This window comes from Podarcis melisellensis, assembly GCF_964234715.1.
Source record: "Podarcis melisellensis genome assembly, chromosome: 15".
Classification (NCBI taxonomy): Eukaryota; Metazoa; Chordata; class Lepidosauria; order Squamata; family Lacertidae; genus Podarcis; species Podarcis melisellensis.
Genome location: NC_138532.1, coordinates 41581629 through 41600454, shown reverse-complemented (window position 1 = coordinate 41600454; position 18826 = coordinate 41581629). Strand labels below are relative to the sequence as shown.

General features: G+C 45.9%; 1 protein-coding gene across 2 annotated transcripts in view; it reads left to right on the top strand.

The window, feature by feature from the left end:
* Positions 1-18826, top strand: part of ULK2 (unc-51 like autophagy activating kinase 2) — a 65519-nt gene that overhangs the window by 28602 nt on the left and 18091 nt on the right. For both annotated transcript variants that reach the window (XM_081890250.1, XM_081890251.1), the window contains exons 6-14: positions 891-1064; positions 1801-1874; positions 3905-4006; positions 4698-4756; positions 4933-5015; positions 10426-10476; positions 11989-12077; positions 14534-14702; positions 16077-16137. In XM_081890250.1, the coding sequence (XP_081746376.1) occupies positions 891-1064; positions 1801-1874; positions 3905-4006; positions 4698-4756; positions 4933-5015; positions 10426-10476; positions 11989-12077; positions 14534-14702; positions 16077-16137 (862 nt within the window). The remainder of the gene's footprint in view (positions 1-890; positions 1065-1800; positions 1875-3904; positions 4007-4697; positions 4757-4932; positions 5016-10425; positions 10477-11988; positions 12078-14533; positions 14703-16076; positions 16138-18826) is intronic.

Below are 18826 nucleotides of genomic sequence, written 5' to 3'. Positions count from 1 at the left end.
CTGGCTGGAGGGAGTTTGTTTTCTGGCTGTGTATTTTAATACCCTTCTGTTTTCAAAGCTGCCAGTAAACTAGTTCAAGCTAAAATTGGCGCCCGCTTCCTGTCAGTCATGCTTTCTCCATATACATTTTAAAAAAGGAGGGGAGGGTCAGCATGTTGCAAGACATTGTGCTCTGTTGTAGAATTGAGTCTGCAAGATAGCAGGCCTTTGTTTAGATTTCCTGGGATCTTGTGCCAACTGTTTCCTGAAATCTTTGGAGGAAGACGATAAGGCTTTGTGAGAAGAGGTGCTGGAAGCCAGGGGAAGAGATTCCTCTTCCATTGACTATAAGTTGGAGGAGAGAGATGCTTCGTTTACATGTGACCAGCATAATAAGCTGACAGACTGCATGGTGATTCAGAAATGCTTAATTTTGGGAATTGGTCCCTGCCTCACAGCTGTTGCAGGGGAAACAGGGTGTTTTTCATCCTTCAAAGACCAATGTGTTTTTCTTCCCTGTGTTCGTTCTCTCTTGGGCCTGTCTTAGCAAATTTTTCTGTTGGTCACACTCAAGTGCGATAGAAAGTTGGGAACTGCCTTTTGTATACAGGTGTTACATAGGAGCCAAAGCACGAGTGTCCTTTAAATCCTGTTGATTCCACTGGGAGAGGTTTAAGCACGCTCTTAAAAGTACCACACTGAAAGAAAGTAACAGGACCCTTAACTGCCCAACACTGACTGCATCCATCTCCCAGGGAATTTTGTATCTGCTGGAGCAAAGCATATTTAAAGCCCTCTTTGGATTCAGTGGGGCAGCTTCAGCGCATGCTTAGTGCTTCCCAAAGAGCTCTGTTCACGCTAGGAAGTTTCCAGGACTCTAAAAGGGATATAAAGTACTTTCCTTTCCTCAGCAAAAGGAACGCTCAGCGAAGACACCATCCGCATATTCCTGCAGCAGATTGCTGCTGCCATGCGTATCCTCCACAGCAAAGGGATAATTCATAGGGACCTCAAGCCACAAAACATCCTGCTGTCGTACGCCAACCGCAGGAAATCCAACATCAGCGGCATACGCATCAAGATAGGTAAGTCGGCCCTGGTGCGCTGCCTCAGCAGGGTGGGAAACGACTGTGAGACATTACTGCTCATTTGCGGGCCTTTTTCTCTTCTACATCTGCACAGAAGGGTAGATGAGCATGGTGAGTGCTCAACTGGACCTCTGTGTCCCGCCACCCAAGTCCTGATTGTTCTGGGTGGTCCCCCAGCAACATAAAAGACCAACCTATGCATTTGTTACTGAGATGCTCATTGGAGAGCTGTGATTGGCTGTAGCACCCTCTCGAGTGCTTGTTTCTTGACCAGTCTGGCTTTACCCCTCAGTCTAATGCATCCCTGCTAGCTAGGGATGATGGGAGTTGTATTCCAAAAACACCTGGAGACTCAGGTTTGAGGAACCCTGGCTCTAATGTATGGACCATCCCCACATTCCACAGGTGTGTTTCTTTTTACAGTGGTGACTTGGAACAAAGCAGACTGGGTGTGCTTTCGTCCATTGCTCTTGAATCAATCATTTATGCATTCAGCTGCTGACAGGGAACTGTTTCTGCTGACCCCAAAGCCGCTTGCGTTGCGACTGGGGGAGACGGCAAAAGGGGCCCTTGCTTTGGAAGCCTTCATATTTGTGGTATTTTGTAACATAAAAGGGCAGCAAGTTGGTCCATGAAAGATAGATAGATAGATAGATAGATAGATAGATAGATAGATAGATTTAAAAAACCCACCAAAAAGTAGTTAAAGAGATGTATGCTTTCCTTTAAACAGCTGACTTTGGGTTTGCTCGTTATCTCCAGAGCAACATGATGGCTGCCACCCTCTGTGGTTCCCCTATGTACATGGTGAGTAACAGCTCATTAAGTTTTCATTGCTGTCATCAGACTTTGGACCCATCCACACTATATATTTAAAGCAGTATCATGCCATTTAAAATAGTCATCTCCCCCCCCCCAAAAAAATATGGGAACTGTAGTTTTTTTAAAAAGGGTGATGAGAGTTGTTAGGAAACCCCTGTTCTACTCCCAGGGCTTCAATTCCCATGGTTCCCTGGGAAAGGGCATTGACTTTTAAACCTTTCTGGGAGTTGCAGCTTTGGGAAAGGAAAAGGGGTCTCCTAACACCTCCGAGTGCTCTTAACTAACTACTGTTCCCAAGATTCTTTAAATATTTGGTAAAGGTGGGGCCTTAAACTGAGAATTTTCAGTAATACTACTCAGATTTGTGTATTTTTGTCTTTATTTAATTTGTTCTTCCACTGTTTCTTGTCTGCAAGCGGTTTACATTTTGAAAAAGTCAGTAAATCAAATCATTGCAAATCACAGTGCACCATTAAAATCAGAGTAGAATATCAATAATCTAGCTTTCTGACCAGCCTCCAAAGCATTCTGTATTATCAGTAAAAGCATTATCGGTAAATTTTCCCAACACTCTTATAAGTCAGTGCTGTTATCCCCATACTGCAGACAAGGAACTGAGACTGTGGCTTGTCTGATGTCCCCTAAGTGCTGCATCCTTCAACCTTCATGGTTAGCTAAGCTGGCTGAGGATGAGAAGAGCTGGAGTCACAACATCTGGGGACCTTCAGGCGGAAGGGAAGGAAAAGAAAAGAAAAGAATACACCTCCCTACTCATCTTGGGGGACACCCCCCAATATATTTTGGGACTGGCATCCCTCTGATAGCATGGCAGGAGAAAGACTTTGGGCAAAGGGGATTAATTTGCTTCCCTCCTCCAAGTAAAAATTGGAGTTGAAAATTGGTGTGTTTGGAGCAGGAAGTAAAACTTACCAGGAGATTGCAAAGGCAGCAGTAGATCAGCCATGATAGTGAAAAATCTGTTCCAGGCAGGATGCTGGCGCTCTCCCAATCCACAGATTCGATGTTTGGCACAGTGTCCGTTATCCCAGGGGAAACTTGGTCTTGAAAGAGGAATGTGCTCCCCCACCCTGGTTTAGCTGGCCCAGAAGAATAACTCTTATCAGAGGCCCCACTCAGGTTCTAATGCAAACAAAGCCAACTGTGGTCCTGCAAAAAGAAGCTGGTGTGAAGGCAGCCCTTAGACACTTCTCTCATGGTGCCTCACCCTTTGTGAAACTCCGCCCCACTGCCCTGCAGAGGGGAAGGGTCGCGGAGAAGTCCAGTTGCAGGAGAAAGTGATCTGACCATGGCACTTCCTTCGTTTCGCTTTTACTTAGTGTTAGATCACCCTTTTCCATAGAAATGAACACCAGGTCTAAGGCATGTCCGCAACTACGAGTTGGGCCAAACTTATTCAGGGACAGCATGGATGTTAAAATCCCCTAGGACAACCAAACTAGGTGTCTCCAAGAGAACATCCGCCATGACCTGAAGCAGCTTGGGCAGGGAATCCTTGGTGCAGCAGGGAGGTCGGTACACCAAAAGGAATCCTGTACTGCCCCTATTGCCCAACTTCCAGAACATGAACTCAGAAAACTAGGTCTTCCCTATAGGACACCTGGTGCAGGTTAATGACTTCCTAAAGATCACTGCAATCCCCACCCAAATGACCTGGGCTGCTGTGCATAAGAGAAACCTGGTGGACAAGCAGCGGCAAGAACAGGCCCATCTGCCTCGTCCAACCAAGTCTCTGTCACACATGACAGGTCAATTCCTCCATCCACAATCAAGTCATGGCTGGCAATGGTCTTGTGGGTCGTTGCCCTGGCATTGCACAGCAGTACCTTAAGGTCATGTGGCTCACCCTTGATTCCAGCATCTTTCTGGTCAGGACCAGACCTGGAGGTAGAGATAGTCTTCAAACAATGACTAAACCTACTTCCTTGGTAATGGCATGGTCTGGTGCTAGCCTAACTCCTCCTCCTACCCATGATCACACACTTTGCATCTTTCAGGCTCCTGAAGTGATCATGTCGCAGCACTATGATGCGAAGGCCGACCTCTGGAGTATCGGAACAGTGATCTATCAGTGTCTGGTTGGAAAGCCTCCTTTTCAGGTATGGGCAGCTTAAACTCTGCCTGCCACAGTGGGCAGAGAATGGAACAGTTTGAGGGATGCTATCCTCCCCTCCATATCATGTCCTTAGGTTGAGAGTGGGGCTCCCTGCTTGTGAAACACTCTCCAGGAAGGCTCACCTGACCCCTTAGTTACATATCTTTAGTGGCCAGGTGAAAACATGTCTCTTTTCCCAAGCCTTTGGCTGATTAAACAATCTGTGGCCTTTTTAACTGTGTGGCAGGGTATTATTTTTGTTTGTTACTAGGTTATGTATTTTTTATTTCTATATTGTAAACAGCCATGAAGGGTAGCATAGAAATTGGATAAATAAATGCTGTCTGGCAAGTGTCAGCTGGGCCTGGCCAGTAAAAAACAGCTGGGCCAGCCAAATTAGCCAGCCTAGCGGACCTCATTGAACCCATAGGTTGAGGTTCCTCACCCATGCTCTCCCAGTAGGTATCTGCTCTTCATTTTTAAATAAACACATTTCCCCGTAGATGTTCTGTGCTTGTGAAGGCATCAGTTTTGCCGCTGTGAGAACAGAATCCTGGGCTTTGTAGGCCTTTGGCCTGATCCAGCAGCAGCCAGGCTCCCTTGGTCCCTTTGTTCTCACACAGGTGTATGTTAAGGACATTAGGGGTTTGGGGTAAATACAACTTGGCAAATCACACTTATTCTCCCTTTCACAGGCTAACAGTCCTCAAGACCTCAGAATGTTTTATGAAAAGAACAGGAATCTGATCCCTAGGTATGTATGTCTGCTTTTGTGGAGGGTTTTTGATATCTGCTGGAATCTTAAGAATTTGAATACCTTTACCTCTGTTGAAGGGTGACAGATTGTCAATGTGTTTTGTTCAGTAGGACTTGTATGATTTATATATAGTAAAAATACAAATCTCCCACTTAGTTCTCTTCTGTATTCAGTGTTCCCAGGGAAACATCAGCTTCCTTGGCTGACCTGCTGTTGGGTTTGCTTCAGAGAAACCAGAAAGATAGAATGGACTTTGGTGAGTAAACATTTTATGACTCCTTGCCTCCCCTGCCCAAGTAATTATTTTGCTTTCTTGTGTGAATCAGGGTGCTTGAAGATTATCAGTTTGGTGGTTTTAATAGGCTTGAGCTGCAGTCTTGGTTTGGTGTATTTGTCCATTGTAGAAAGTTAAGCGGTACCTTTTACAGAACTTGTTCAACACACTGGATATGCTAGCTTTCGAATTACACAGAACACTTCTTCAGATGTTCAAAGTCTTAGTTAAATTCATTTATTTTATTTCATAAAATTCATACACTGCATGATTGTAAAAAAACAATACCTCAAAGCTGTTTAAAGCAATACTATTATCAATATGAAGAATTAACAATGAACCTTTCAATAAATTTAATTCGACAATAAACTAAAAATAGATTAAAACTCTTACTAACTCTCTAAATATAGGCTTGTCTAAAGAAAAATATTTTTGGAAGGCACCGAAAAGAGCACAGTGAAGGAGGCTACTGCCCAATAGCAGTAGACGGGGTTCCAAAGTGTAGCTGTTGCCTCAAAAAAATATTGAATGCTTACAAATATGGAACAAGTACAAAGTGGCACCTGTAACAGTCATTTGTTAAATGAGAAGCGATAGTAAGATTGGGAGATTGGGGTGAGTCACCTCTATTAAGAAAATGAAAGAGAAGACAGGAGAAGGAGTGGGGAAGAGCAAAACATTGGCGCTACTTTGTGAGATCAGATGGTCAGGGCAACCCAAACCCTCCTTAATTGTGGGATTGCAAAGGGGTGACTTGGATAGTATGAGCAGACCATTTTTAGGTTCAGGGTACTGGACTAGCATCTTGGCCATTGGAATGAGGCATGAATGGCCCTTTAACCTTATTTTTGCACTGGCTTGTGAGTTTAAAGCCAGGCAACTTGGCTCTGTGTTGCAATAAAACAAAGAGTTAACAGAATGAATGGGCTGAAGAAACTCCACGAAACACCACCCATTCAGCCCTCAGGTGAGATTTCCTCTTGCCCAAAGCAGAACCCACCTATCGTGCAATCATGGTGTGGGTTGGGGCATACCTGTGCTGAATGAAGCAATGCCTTTCACGGAACCAGGAACCAGCATGCAAACGCTGTATCTCTGAAGCAGGATTGTCATCTCGACCCCATACCCGAAAGGGGCGTTATAACAGATGGGTGTGATGGGAAACCACTCCTGAAAAGAAACTGATTGGTGCAGAGTAAGCCCTACCCACCCCCACTTCTAGAAAAGTGGAGAAAGCCCTTCCCCTTACAGCTTCTCTTATATGAGAGAATACCCTTAGAAAGGGGCAAACCTTGGCCACAGAGACAAACTTTCTCTCAGCTGGACTCTTCACATGCCATCCTCTTCGCAAGGATCATCAGGTCAGAAAGCTTCCAGGTAAGGAATTGTGTTGCCCAGCAGTTAGCCTAACTCAGAGCAGCTGCAGGACAGAGTCCTACAATTCTGGAAATCACACACAAATTCTAAGGCATAGAGTTCCTGACCCAGCCTCCTTTTTGCAGCCATAAAAGCTCCTCTGAGCACTGGATAGGTGAAAGTTTCACCCCCTTTTGTCTTCTGGAATCCTGTGCCAGAATGCTCTATGGTCTCACCTCTTTTCCTCCACCCTTTCTAGCATAGCTCTACCTCTCCCCCTCTCTCTGGTTGTGAATTCAGGGATTTGTGTCCTCAACTGTATATACAGTACCACATTGTTCAGTGTGTCATTGAATTTCCCTTTGCCACTCCACTTCAATAGATCTGGTGCTTCAGCATTCAGTTCAGCTTTGTGAATTCCCAGATCCTGAACATAATCTCAGGGCGGGATGTATTAGACCCATGTAAAAGATGCCTCTCCTTTCACAAGCTTGTTCTAGGGTCATGTGTGCATTGCACTTACATGCAGGTTCCCAGAGGCATGTGTTGACAGTTGAGCAGAGACTGGCAGCTGAGTTGGCCTCTAGCTGACCACCAAATTTGGTCAATGGATGCCCCAAAAACCAGATAGCAGAAAGCCCTGAAAAAAAGGTGTTCTGCAGGAGGAGAGGGGTTGAGCCAGCCCAGGATCCCTGGCTGGCTTCACTGCCATCATTGAGCCGACACAGGGATCAAGCCCAATCATTCTCCCACCTTCTGTGTAACCGACCCTCCAGGCTGGTTGCACAAGGATGAGGGCGTGGTGATTAAGAGTGTAGAGGGAGCCAGTGTGCTCTATTGGTTAGAGTCTTTGACTAAGACCTAGGAGATGGGAGTTCTAGTCTCCACTTTGCCATGGAGCTCACTCAGCTTAACCTACCTCGCTGGGTCGTTGTAAGGAGAAAATGTGGAAAGGATTAATCATGTATTCCAGCTTAAGCTCCTTGGTGGAAAACAATGCGGGATATGAATACAATTATAAACAAGTAAATCACCTATTAAGATGGATACTTAATTTCTGGGATTGTTGGGTTCTTAAATCCATTTATTTAAATGCAGGTTGACTCTAGATTGGCTTTTCATTTTTATTTCATCTGTTTTGCATATGCAGCAATGTGATGAGAAGGGGCAGGTGACGGGAAGCAAGATACTGCAGAGTGGGCAGTTCTCCCCCCCCCCCCCGCTTTCTGCTCATCTGTTCCTGTGGCACTTCCGGTTAGGGATGTTAGGTTGTAAATAGCAAAGATCTGCTTACATAATCCTGGGTTTCTTGGAGGTATGAGGATTACGCCGAAAGCACAAAAATCAAATGCCAAGCTTTCAAAGCATGAACAAGTTTTCATACAACCTGTAAACGGCAGTCAGTGTGTTAAAAGAAAAGAATGAACAGCCATAGAGGAACGACACTGAAAATAGCTTGCTGGACTATTTATAGTGTTCTGCGTCGACTTGGCCTTCGTGATTGTTGTCTGGAAGGTTTATGACGAAATCCTCTTTCTGCCAGCTCAGGCATTGAACAGTTGCTGACCAGCTGATGCTTGGCAGCTGTTTGTGGTGTGGGGGGTGGGTAGAGGAAAATGCAATGTTTTGTGTTCGCTTTTCTACCTGTCGGGGATATAACTTTGCTTTCCTCATGCTTTTGGGACTTAGCATTTAAAAACATGGCACCAGGTCAGAGAAGGCTGAACTGCAGCGTGCCAAACAATTAACCTTTTTTAAAAAAATAAATAAAAATGCCACCAGTGAAGGAGACTCCACCCCATTCAAGGAGCTTGCTGCTGCTGCTGCTGCTGTATCCCTTTTTATCTTCACAACAGACTTGCCAGGTAGGCTAGGTCAGGGGGTTGCCAGCGGAGAGGACGTCCCTGGCGCTTGCAGGGCCATCTCCCTCTGTTGAAATGAGGCTTGAAAGAAGCACGCCATTGTAGCCAATAATCCTGCTTTTAAATGTATTCATTAATATGAGCAGGTCCAGCATAGGTGTCTAAATGAAATTGAGATAAGTGAGTGATAGATGGTGCGTGTTTTTCTTTCCAACCTTGCAGCCTGAGTCTCTTGGCCCACCACAAGGGCTCTCACAACCCACTTCCATTGCTCGTCTGTTAGTCCCCACACCACAAGGAAGTCCAGTTTAGGAAATCAGTAACTTGGGAGGCGGCTGGAGCCCCCCTCAAGCAGCTGCCCCACAGCCTTTCACAGGACAGCATGTGCTAACTCCAGGACAGCAAAGCCGCTTATCAAGGGTGTCTGGACTCTCCCTCCTGAGCCACAGAACACCCTGTTCTGACTCAGGGTGTCAAAGCCTGTTGGACCTGCAGTGCTAGACCTGTCCCTCCTCCGCTTAAAATGACTCGGGGGAGGGAGGTGGCTGAGTTTGATAACGTTCTCCTGGGTTCACTGCTGTTTGCTCTGAGCCTTGAACAGGGACACTTGGGTCCAAGCTCTGTTAATCATCCCTACTGCTGCTCTGAGCGATGTTTAGCTGAGTACAAAAACAAAGCAGTTCTTGTTAGCTCACTGGTTTTGGCCTGAGGGTGCAGTTACTTTTGCTTTGCAACAAGGTGTTGTACACAAGATGAGCAATCTGTGTAGTGTAGCTGTTAGAGTTATGATAGGAATTTTATGGTCTTAGATATATGGTAATGTTCATAAGTGTACCAACCAAGCACATACATAGATCAGCACAGGAAGGCCAACCTGGAACCATTTTGATTCCTAAACTGACCAAATGTTTTCTCTGCAAGGTCAAAGTGGGAAACCTCCCCATTGTCCCTTTCCTCACAAATCCTGTCTTAAGGACACATTTAAGATATGAACAGGGTGTGAGCATGTGAACTGCCCCAGGAACTAAGTATTTATCACTACAAAAGACTGGCCAGGCTCCCCAGGCAATCCAACCAAGTAACCTGCCAGACAGGAGATAAACAACAGGAGAAAAACGATATTCAAATTTCTGCTTTAGACTGCCTTTTCTGTGATATAGGTGTGATGTATCTGAGGGGTGGTCTTAAGTTACACCCCTTCTGTGATGTAGGTATGATGTTTCTGGGGGTGGTCTTGATCTACAGGGTGGCAATTTCAGAAGTCTTTATAAGGCCTTGCACGCCATTTTTCTGGGTTCCTCCCCTTTTCCTGCGGGTGAGGGGAGCACCCTGTTGCAACAGATCAATAAAGATCAAGCTTACTAGCTGCTTTGCTTCTCAATATTCTCTGGTTGGCCTCTGTTATTCTCTCCTACCAATAGGGAACCTATGTAAGGACTCTGTATGGGCTCTTGGATACCCCATAAGGGAAAAGGGCAATTTTTGTTTACAACAGACTGTTGGACCAGGGTTCAAATCCCCACTCAGCCATGAAGCTCACTGGGTGACCTTAGGGGTCAGTGCCTGCCTCTCCGCCTAACCTACCTCCCATTGTTGTTGTGGGGATTAAATGAGGAGGGAGGGGAAACCACGTTACTCCACCTTCAGCTCCTTGGAAGGAAAGATATAAATGCAATAAATAAATGACTGGGGAGGGGGCAACGTTGCACCCCCATCAGGGTACACTGGGCTCTACCAATTACAGTACGTGTTATTATTTTAAAAATGAAAATTTTACATTCCCCCCCTTTTTTTGCTTCCACTGCCAAATATTGAAACCCAACCATTCTCCATGATCTGCAAAGTGTGTGTTTCAATTAATACAAGCAGCTTCAAAAACTGAAAGCCAACCCTGTGTCTGTGAGGAAATGGGCTTTTAAGTACCTGCCTTCGATTCCTCTGGCCAGCTGCATCTTTAAAGTGATGGACTGTATTTCTTTTCCAAGTGTAATAGCAACACATACGCTGGGAAAGCTTTAATCTTTCATGAGCTCTTTTTGAGCCCTTTTGAAGCGTGTGTGTGTGTGTGTGTGTGTAGAGAGAGAGAGTTGTGATCCCTCACCCTGCAGCTCTGCAGCCCCCTTTTGGATTAGAGGCTAATGTGTCATGCAGCCAACTTTTTTCCTCTCTTGCAGAAGCCTTCTTCAACCACCCTTTCCTCGACCAGGTTTCAACGGTCAGAAAGTGTAAGTCAGAATTCCCTTCTGCCTTATCTTTGCTCAACCCCCACCCCCCATACTTATAGAATCATAGAATTGTAGAGTTGGAAGGGTCACTAAGGGTCATCTAGTCCAACCCCCTGCAAGGCAGGAATCTCAACTACCCTTTTAAATGTGTTTGTGGGGATGGGGGTATTCCTTTTGAATAGTTTATACCCCTCATCCCAACAGGTTTCAGTAATGCCTATTAGGTCGTATTTGCCATCTTGTATTAAGAGCTCAAATTTGTCTTGCTTGTTTCCCATGCTCTGCATTAGTATAGAGACAACTGAAACCATGAGTCCTTCCCTCCAGCTGCTTCCTTCTTGTAGTTTCCTACCCTTTAACAGATTTATGGAGCACCACCACAGGTTCTTGTGTATCAATGATGCTATTATCCCCAATACTTTTTGTAATAGTAATAATTATTATTATTATTATTATTATTATTATTATTATTATTATTATTTATTATTTATACCCCACCCATCTGGCTGGGTTTCCCCAGCCACTCTGGGGGGCTTCCAACAAAATATTAAAATACAATAGTCCTTCAGATATTAAAAGCTTCCCTAAAGAGAGGGTTGCCTTCAGATGTCTACTAAAAGTCTGGTAGTAGTTTTTTCCTTTGACATCTGGTGGGAGGGTGTTCCGCAGAACGGGCACCACTAACAAGAAGGCCCTCTGCCTGGTTCCCTGTAACTTCGCTTCTCGCAGAGAGGGAACCGCCAGAAGGCCCCTGGCGCTGGACCTCAGTGTCCGGGCAGAAGGATGGGTGTGGAGACGCTTCTTCAGGTATACTGGACTGAGGCCATTTTGGGCTTTAAAGGTCAGCACCAACACTTTGAATTGTGTTTGGAAACGTGCTGGGAACCAATGTAGGTCTTTCAAGACCAGTGTTATGTGGTCTTGGCGGCCGCTCCCATCACCAGTCTAGCTGCCGCATTCTGGATTAATTGTAGTTTCTGGGTCACCTTCAAAGATATCCCCGCATAGAGCGCATTGCAATAGTCCAAGCGGGAGATAACCAGAGCATGCACCACTCTGACGAGACAGTCCGCTGGCAGATAGGGTCTCAGCCTGGGTACCAAATGGAGCTGGTAGACAGCTGCCATGGACAAAGAATTGACCTGTGCCTCCATGGACAGCTGCGAGTCCAAAATGACTCCCAGGCTGCACGCTTGGTCCTTCATTTACCTACCTCATGCATCATACTCTGTTCCTTTGCAAGGTTCCTGCTCCTTTAGACATTCTACCCCCTCCGAGTCTGAGATACTTGGGCTTTTCGATTGCAATGTAGTGGAGGTGGATCCTCTTTCCATGTATTGGTGGCTTGAAATGTTGCCGAAAGCTTTTGTCTGCAGCATGGCAATTTTCATGCTGGGAGGGGGCTACTAAAGGCGATCTGGGTAGTTTCTCTTCATATGCCCCCCCTCCCCAAGAGAAACACTGAAACTCCTCAGAACCTGCACTTTCCTTACATTGTTCTCCTTTCCACAGCTTGCCCTGTGCCAGTGCCGACGTACACGGGCTCCGTCTCTGGCAGCTCCTGCGGCAGTTCCCCCTCCTGCCGATTTGCTTCTCCACCAGTAAGTTCTGTTCTGATTTGGGAGGCCACAGTCTTTGTCCCTGGGGAGCAGAAATCCATTCTGGGTGCACCTTCAGTCTCAGCTTCTTCTTTTAAAAAGCCAGGAAGGAAGGAAGGGGAAAGAAAGAAGAGTTTATAGCCCTTGTGAGATGCTGTACTGCCTACAGCCATCAGGAGCAGCATCCCGATGGGGCAGGAGAGAAGGGCAGCCAAGGGTCTAGGCAGCCTCGGTTTCCCCAGAGTCGCCCTCAGGTTGCCTGCTGAAGAGTAAGGATGTGCACAAAACTGGCTAGGGAGAAGACAGGGAGACCTTTTGTCATTGTTGAGAAACTATCTCCAAGCGTTAAAAGATGTCCCACTAATGTTTCTAGCCCCAGCTGAGATGAAACTTGAAAGTATACAAGGAAGTAGTTAGCGAAACTTCAAAGATCATAACTGAGGAGCTGAGCAATTACTCTGGTCAGTCAGTGGTGGACGTGGCCTGGGGCTGGCAGAATCAACAAGGCCAGTAAACTTGATCAAGCTGTTTCCAGGCAGAGACTGGTGCATTATGGGTTCTTCTTGTTACATTTCCCCTTCCGCCATCAAGTGCAGCAGCTCCCCAAATGTTGTTTGACTTCTTAAACATAGAGGAGTTGATTTTTAATTATCAGTCTGGGCTGCGGTTCCACTTGAAGGGCCTTCCTCAATGACTCCTCTCTTCCGCTCTGGTGACCCTTATTATTTCTGCTTTCCCCTGGTCCCTGTTGACCCAGCAGCCGTCTTCTCTCGGGTGAGCAAGGTGCCTCCTTGCAGAACAGTTAGCAGACAGTCGCGAGCACATTTTCTGCAGGCTCTTTCCTTCCACAACCGTGTATTTTCTGCTGTTTTAGTGGGTTTTGTCGTGTTTGCCTGGGAGACTTCAGTGCAAAATAGAGAGCAGTGGCATCTTCTGTACTGGGCCAACTTTTGAGTGGTGCCGAGAAATTTATTTTAGAGCAGAGGTTGGTAAGCTTTTATCAGTCTGAGGGCCACATTCCCCTCTGGGCAACCTTCTGAGGACCATATGCCAGTAGTGGGTGGAGCTAGAGTAGAGATGGGAAGGTCTGGGGAAAGGGGTGGGGGCGTTTTCTGTTTTTCCCCAAAGCTGGGTTTTTTCCTAATTTTTCCAGGGGTTTTCCAGGCCTTCCCATCTCTAGGCCAGAGTCAAAAGTGGGCGGAGCAATGAATGTAAATTTGACCTTTGTACAGTAGGCTAGTTTATATACCCACATTTATACCACTTTGGGATTTTTCTTTAAAATATAAAGTGGTATAGAAATGAAATAAATAACAATAATATACAGCCCTCCCTCTATTCTCCATCCAAACAAGCAAGAGGCATTCAAGGACACATCCCAGCTAGGCAAAAGCATTCAAGGAAGGTGTGAAAAAGGGCTGGGGACCAGGTGTGGAATGGGGAGAGTCCTGAGGGCCACATTCGATTCCCCCATCCTTGTTTTATTACCTGTTAATCATTTATTTTAACAACTTGCACAGCACTTAATGGCATCAGTCTCCAGGCCGTGTATGGGAGACCCAATACAATAAGACTAAAAATGAATTAAAAACAGAATTCAGGTAAAAAGCCTGCTGGAATAATAAGTCTTCAGAAAGCGGCAGAGGTTTGGGGATAACAGCCTATCTGACATCAACTGGAAGGGGTTTCCACAAAACTGGCCCCACCATATTCCTGGTGGGTGCTAGCTGTGTATCTGAGACATGGAGGCAGAGGGACTACTCACAGTACCTCACTCAGTTGCCTCAAGGATCAGCAGTTTTAGAAGTTTCTTTGCCTCGAAGTTATATGGCTTTAGTAGAAATGTTATAAGGAATTAAGTATAAATAGATTATTAGACTATTAAAGGAAAAAATAAGGTTAGAATGTGTTAAGATAATTATAGGATAGAAAACAGGAAGATGGAAAGAAATTGCTGAAACAATTAACAGAAGTGGAATACAAAAAGGGAGGTGTGAGGAGGTCGCTGAAATAAGTGAATGAAAGATAAGATATTGAAATTGTTTGATGTGTTTTAAATTGTTTTTGTTTTGTGTTGTTAGTTTATTGTGTTAGTGTTATGTAGTGTTTTTGTATTGTATTGTATTTTTTTTGTAGTGTTTAATTTGTTGGAAAAGTAATATTATTTTCAAAAAAATAATAATAGAAGTTTCTATGCCTCCCTTTGATTGAGCAGTTCTGAAGGTAGCTCACAGCAGGTGATAGTCATGCCCTCGCGTGTGTACCCATGCACTCCCAACGGCCTATTGTCCTCTCTCCAATCAATGCAGGTTTTTGCATTTTATACAAATAAATCAAGTTGGGCCTACGTGGGGCAGCAGAAGGATAACAGCTCATGCACAGCCCTTTCCCTTGTGCCAGCCTCTTCCCCAATGGAGGCCCTGCAAGGGATCCTGACATCTCCTCTTTCCTCCCTTCAGTCCCTCCCAGACATGCAGCATATCCAGGAAGACAACCTCTCTTCTCCTCCTTTGGGGCCTCCGAATTACCTTCAGGTGTCTAAAGACTCCACCAGCACCAGTAGCAAGAACTCTTCTTGTGACACGGATGACTTTGTTCTGGTCCCACACAACATCTCCGACCAGTCATGTAAGGCTCTGGGTTTGTTGGCCCTTGGCCGTTTGTCGCTGCCATTTTTAATATTTAAAGAGAAACGTGCACTGCTAATTTTTTACTCCAGTGTCGTTGTTGAGTATGCTTCCTGTTTCGTTTTCTCCCCATCCCCATTCAGAGAGCTCTCCATAACTCCTGCAGGCCTTTTATTCCAGTGTCTTGCAAATGAGCAAGGGCTTCATGAGACTAGAGTATTCCCAGGGCAAATTTGGGGCAGGAGCAAAAATTTTTTTTAAAAAAAAAGGTTTGAAAAGCTATACATTGTGTTCCCCCCACCACCTGGATCCCTTTCAATCTCATGATTGTATAGGTTAATGAAATCAAAACTCCAGAGGATTAAAAACATGGAATAAATCCACTTTGAATTCCTTTCCTTGCTAGCAGGGTCCCTTTCCAGGGGTGCCAATGTAGGATCTACTTGCCATCTCATATTATAACTTCACTGCTGTACCCACCAGAATGGTGGCTCACGGGGGTCGACCTTTGCCCAGGCCAGGGGTGAGCTTTTCAACAGCAGCCCCTTACACTTCCCTTTCCCTGCTGGAAATGAAAAATCCATCCCACCTTACTCAGGGAGTATTGCCATTGTGTATAAGCAACTGCACATTTATGCACATTCTGTTTGAACACAACACGTGAATGGGTGCCTGGTACCCGGAAATTGGAAGCCAGAGAGAGAGTGGGGCTTGGTTGAGTAGAGTGTTCCCCATTTTATGCAATTTCACATATGTGCGCAGAGGCCTGGAACAGAACCCCCATGTAAACAGGGAGTCTCCTGTACGTAACAGCCTTGATGGCCTCCCAGCCACTGTTTCATCTATTCCCTGCCAGCTGTAACCTACTTAGCTGTGAAACTGCAACTTTTATGGAGGCCATATTGACGCATTGCCCTTGCGATTCAGCTTTTATGCTGAAGCAGGTTGCACTTCACTTCTGCCATACGCTGAAGAAACACCTCTTTCCCCTGGCCTCTTGAGGCCAGTGATTTGCCTTTTCAGGGATCGCCTTGTTCCTGTGATTGTAATTTTTCAGACTGTTCGTAGTGTTAAATTTTAAATGGCTGTAACCCACTGTGGGACATCATGGTGCAGGGCAGATAATAAATTGTAATAGTAGTAGTAGTAGTAGTAATAATAATAATAGCCGGCTTCCCATCAGGGGGCTATTCAGGAATATGGTGTGCTTGTGAATATGCTGTGTTGTTCTCAACAGAGCCGCATTGTCTCCCTGCGCAGTGTCGCTTAGCACAGCTTCAAATTAAAATATTGCTGAGTTTCTCTTTCTCGCTGTATCTCTGCCACTCCCTGGGCCCTAATGCCTGTTTCCTGGTGTCTTCTTTTTGCTATACAGACGACATGCCTCTGGCAGCAGTCGGCCGTCGGGCCTCAAGTGAATTCCTGATGTGCGGAGGGTAGGTGGTGACGGTCGTCGAGCTCTGTTGCTTTGACATTCATTGCCCAGAGTGTAGGAGGAATGAAAAGCCGCTAGATCGGCTTCCTCCAGCCTGATGCCCTCTGCATGTTTTGGACTACAATTCCCATCATCCCCAGCCAGCAAAACAGTATACATTTACGGGGCCCACTTAATAATTGGCTCTTTAATTGGTTGAGGACAGTGCTGTGGTTGCACAGGCACACTCTGAGGTTTGTCAGTGACCCAGCGGTGGATCCCCACGCTGCAGCTGAAGACCAATTCACAAACCCCAGTGCTGTTTAAACAAGAACCAGTAATATCCCTACCCTGAACAAACCTGTTGCCTTTGTTGTGTCGCAAGATGTGCTACAAAAGTGGCCTGCTGAAGAAGGCTGAGAGCTGTAGTCTTGTCAACTGGAAATGTAAGAACATAAGAGCTCTGCTGGATCAGGCCGGTGGCCCATCTAGTCCAGCATCCTGTTCTCACAGTGGTCCAGCAGCTGCTTCTGTGAGAAGCCCGCAAGCAGGATTCAAGCACAAGAGCACTCTTTCCCCCTCCTGTGGTTTCCAGCAACTGGTATTCAGAAACATTGCTGCCTTTGTACCCCCCCCAGCAAATGAATCCTTCAGTTGGAAGCAAAGCTATGCCAGTGCAAGAACGGAATCAAAGCCGGAGCTTGTGGCTCTCTGCTTGCTTGCTTGCTTCTTCCCTCTTGTGCCACAGGAGACCGTGTAGAGTCCGTTGCGCAATTGGCCGCTACGCTTCGGCATCAACCCCAAGGCCACTCTTTGAGCTTGCCACTTTCACAGGCGCTTACTTCATACAAGGCATAACATTCGTGCAATCAGTACAGCAGCAGCAAATCCCTGAAAATCTCCCCCAAACAAACCGTTTTAAAGTCCTTTAAAAAAAAATAAAAGCACTGTCTCTGCCAGAAAAGTGCTGATGTTGTGCTCAATGCAGCTTCTGAATTTGCACACTGCAGAGTAGCCCCGGCCAGACTTTTATCTAGATTCAGGCGAAAGAAGCTTATCTGTGCTGCAGGGGAAGCCCTGAGAGAACTTTGGCTGCTTTCTGATTGGTAAGAATTTTTTTAAACTCTGATTATTGGTGAAACTGAGCAGATTTCATTTGTTTCTGGAGCGTTTTTACCCTGTTGTTCAGTCAAAAAGGACTCCCTCAGCAACTAAAAAACGATCAATAATGAGACAGTCCCCTGCTCTCAGGCTTGTACTCTAAAAGACATGGCACAAAAAGGAGGTGAGATTGGAAGAGGAAAATGGCAAACCCAGGCACTAGATCTTAAGATACTGAGTTTTTATGACTGCCAGCTGGAATGGAAACATTTCAGGGGAAAGATGAGCTGGTTTCTCAGCAGAACTGTTAAGGTGGCTCTCACTTTCTCTTATACTCATTTAAATTTGAGGTCGATTTGCAATTGTGAGTGGGGGTTCCGCAACTGAAACTTCACATGCTTCCCCTCTTCCTGAGAAAACTGCTGGATTATGGGGGAGATTTGGCTTGGGGAAAACTGTGTCCAAATGCTTTCAAGTTGCTGTTGGCTGCAGGGGGGCAAGAATAACAGGCCACCCCCCCTAAGGTCCCGAAAGTTTTCCTACTCTGGTTAACAGCAGTTTTGGAGGATCAGAGCTTGGGGGGGGGACACATTAGAGCCTTTATGCCAGGGATAGCCAACGTGGTGCCCTCCAGATTTTGTTGGATTATTACTTTCATCAGTCTGTAAACATGGCCAGTGAAGTCCAGTAGCATCTGGGGGTGCCATGTCAGCTACATCATGGGCCCTAATGCAAATCTCTCACTCTGTCGGCAGCTCCTTTTTTAACGGGGTGGGAGTGGGTTGGCAGGAGAGTTCAAACTCTGCCGCTTTGCAAATTACATTGCATTTTGACTGTTTATGAAGCGAGGTACTATTATGCCCATTTTACAGATGGGAGAGCTGCAGTTGTGGGAAAACTTGTCCTGCAGGCAAGTTCAGTTGAGAGTTGTCTTCACGGCCGGGTGACGTTGTGCATGCTGGACTTTGCCATCTGCTCTAATGTTTGGGGTGACAGTAGCTCAACCTTTTCTTACTGGGGCTGCTGAGAGAGTCCTGAAGCAATTGGTCTCCCGTGTGTTTGTGTGTCAGTCATAGCTCGTTCCTGTGCATCCTTCTGTGTGCTAGAGCCCCTGTGGCCAAGCCCAACTTCCATCGTCCCAGATGCTGCAGAGCCTCCTTGTGGGAAAACCTCATCAGCAGCTTTCTTCTCTCTTTAAGTTGCCGAGCAGCATCAAGCTGCCATGATTTCAGCCCTTTCCATTTCGGCAAGGTGTGAGAGAGGAGCTAGGCTCCAGAGAGATGGGGAATTATATTGTCATGGCAACAAGGATGACGCTGAAGTGGGCTCTCCAGGGCTTTGTGGTGGTGGTGCTTAAACAGCTGAGCAAAACTCTTTTCCGCAGCCTGCCATCCAGTTTCCAGCTTCCTACAGGAGCAAGCTTTTGTTCACTTGGGAAGCCATTCTGTGTTGAGGAAGGGGCAAAGCTTGTCGCTCCTCCCTGGATTGGATAAATTAGCCTCCATTGGTTGGTTTATAAAAATATAACACTGTGTCATTAAAAATCAAAGATGTTTTTAGCAATAAAAACATAAAGCCATGAAAAAGTTAAGATGGGGCCCCTGCGATTT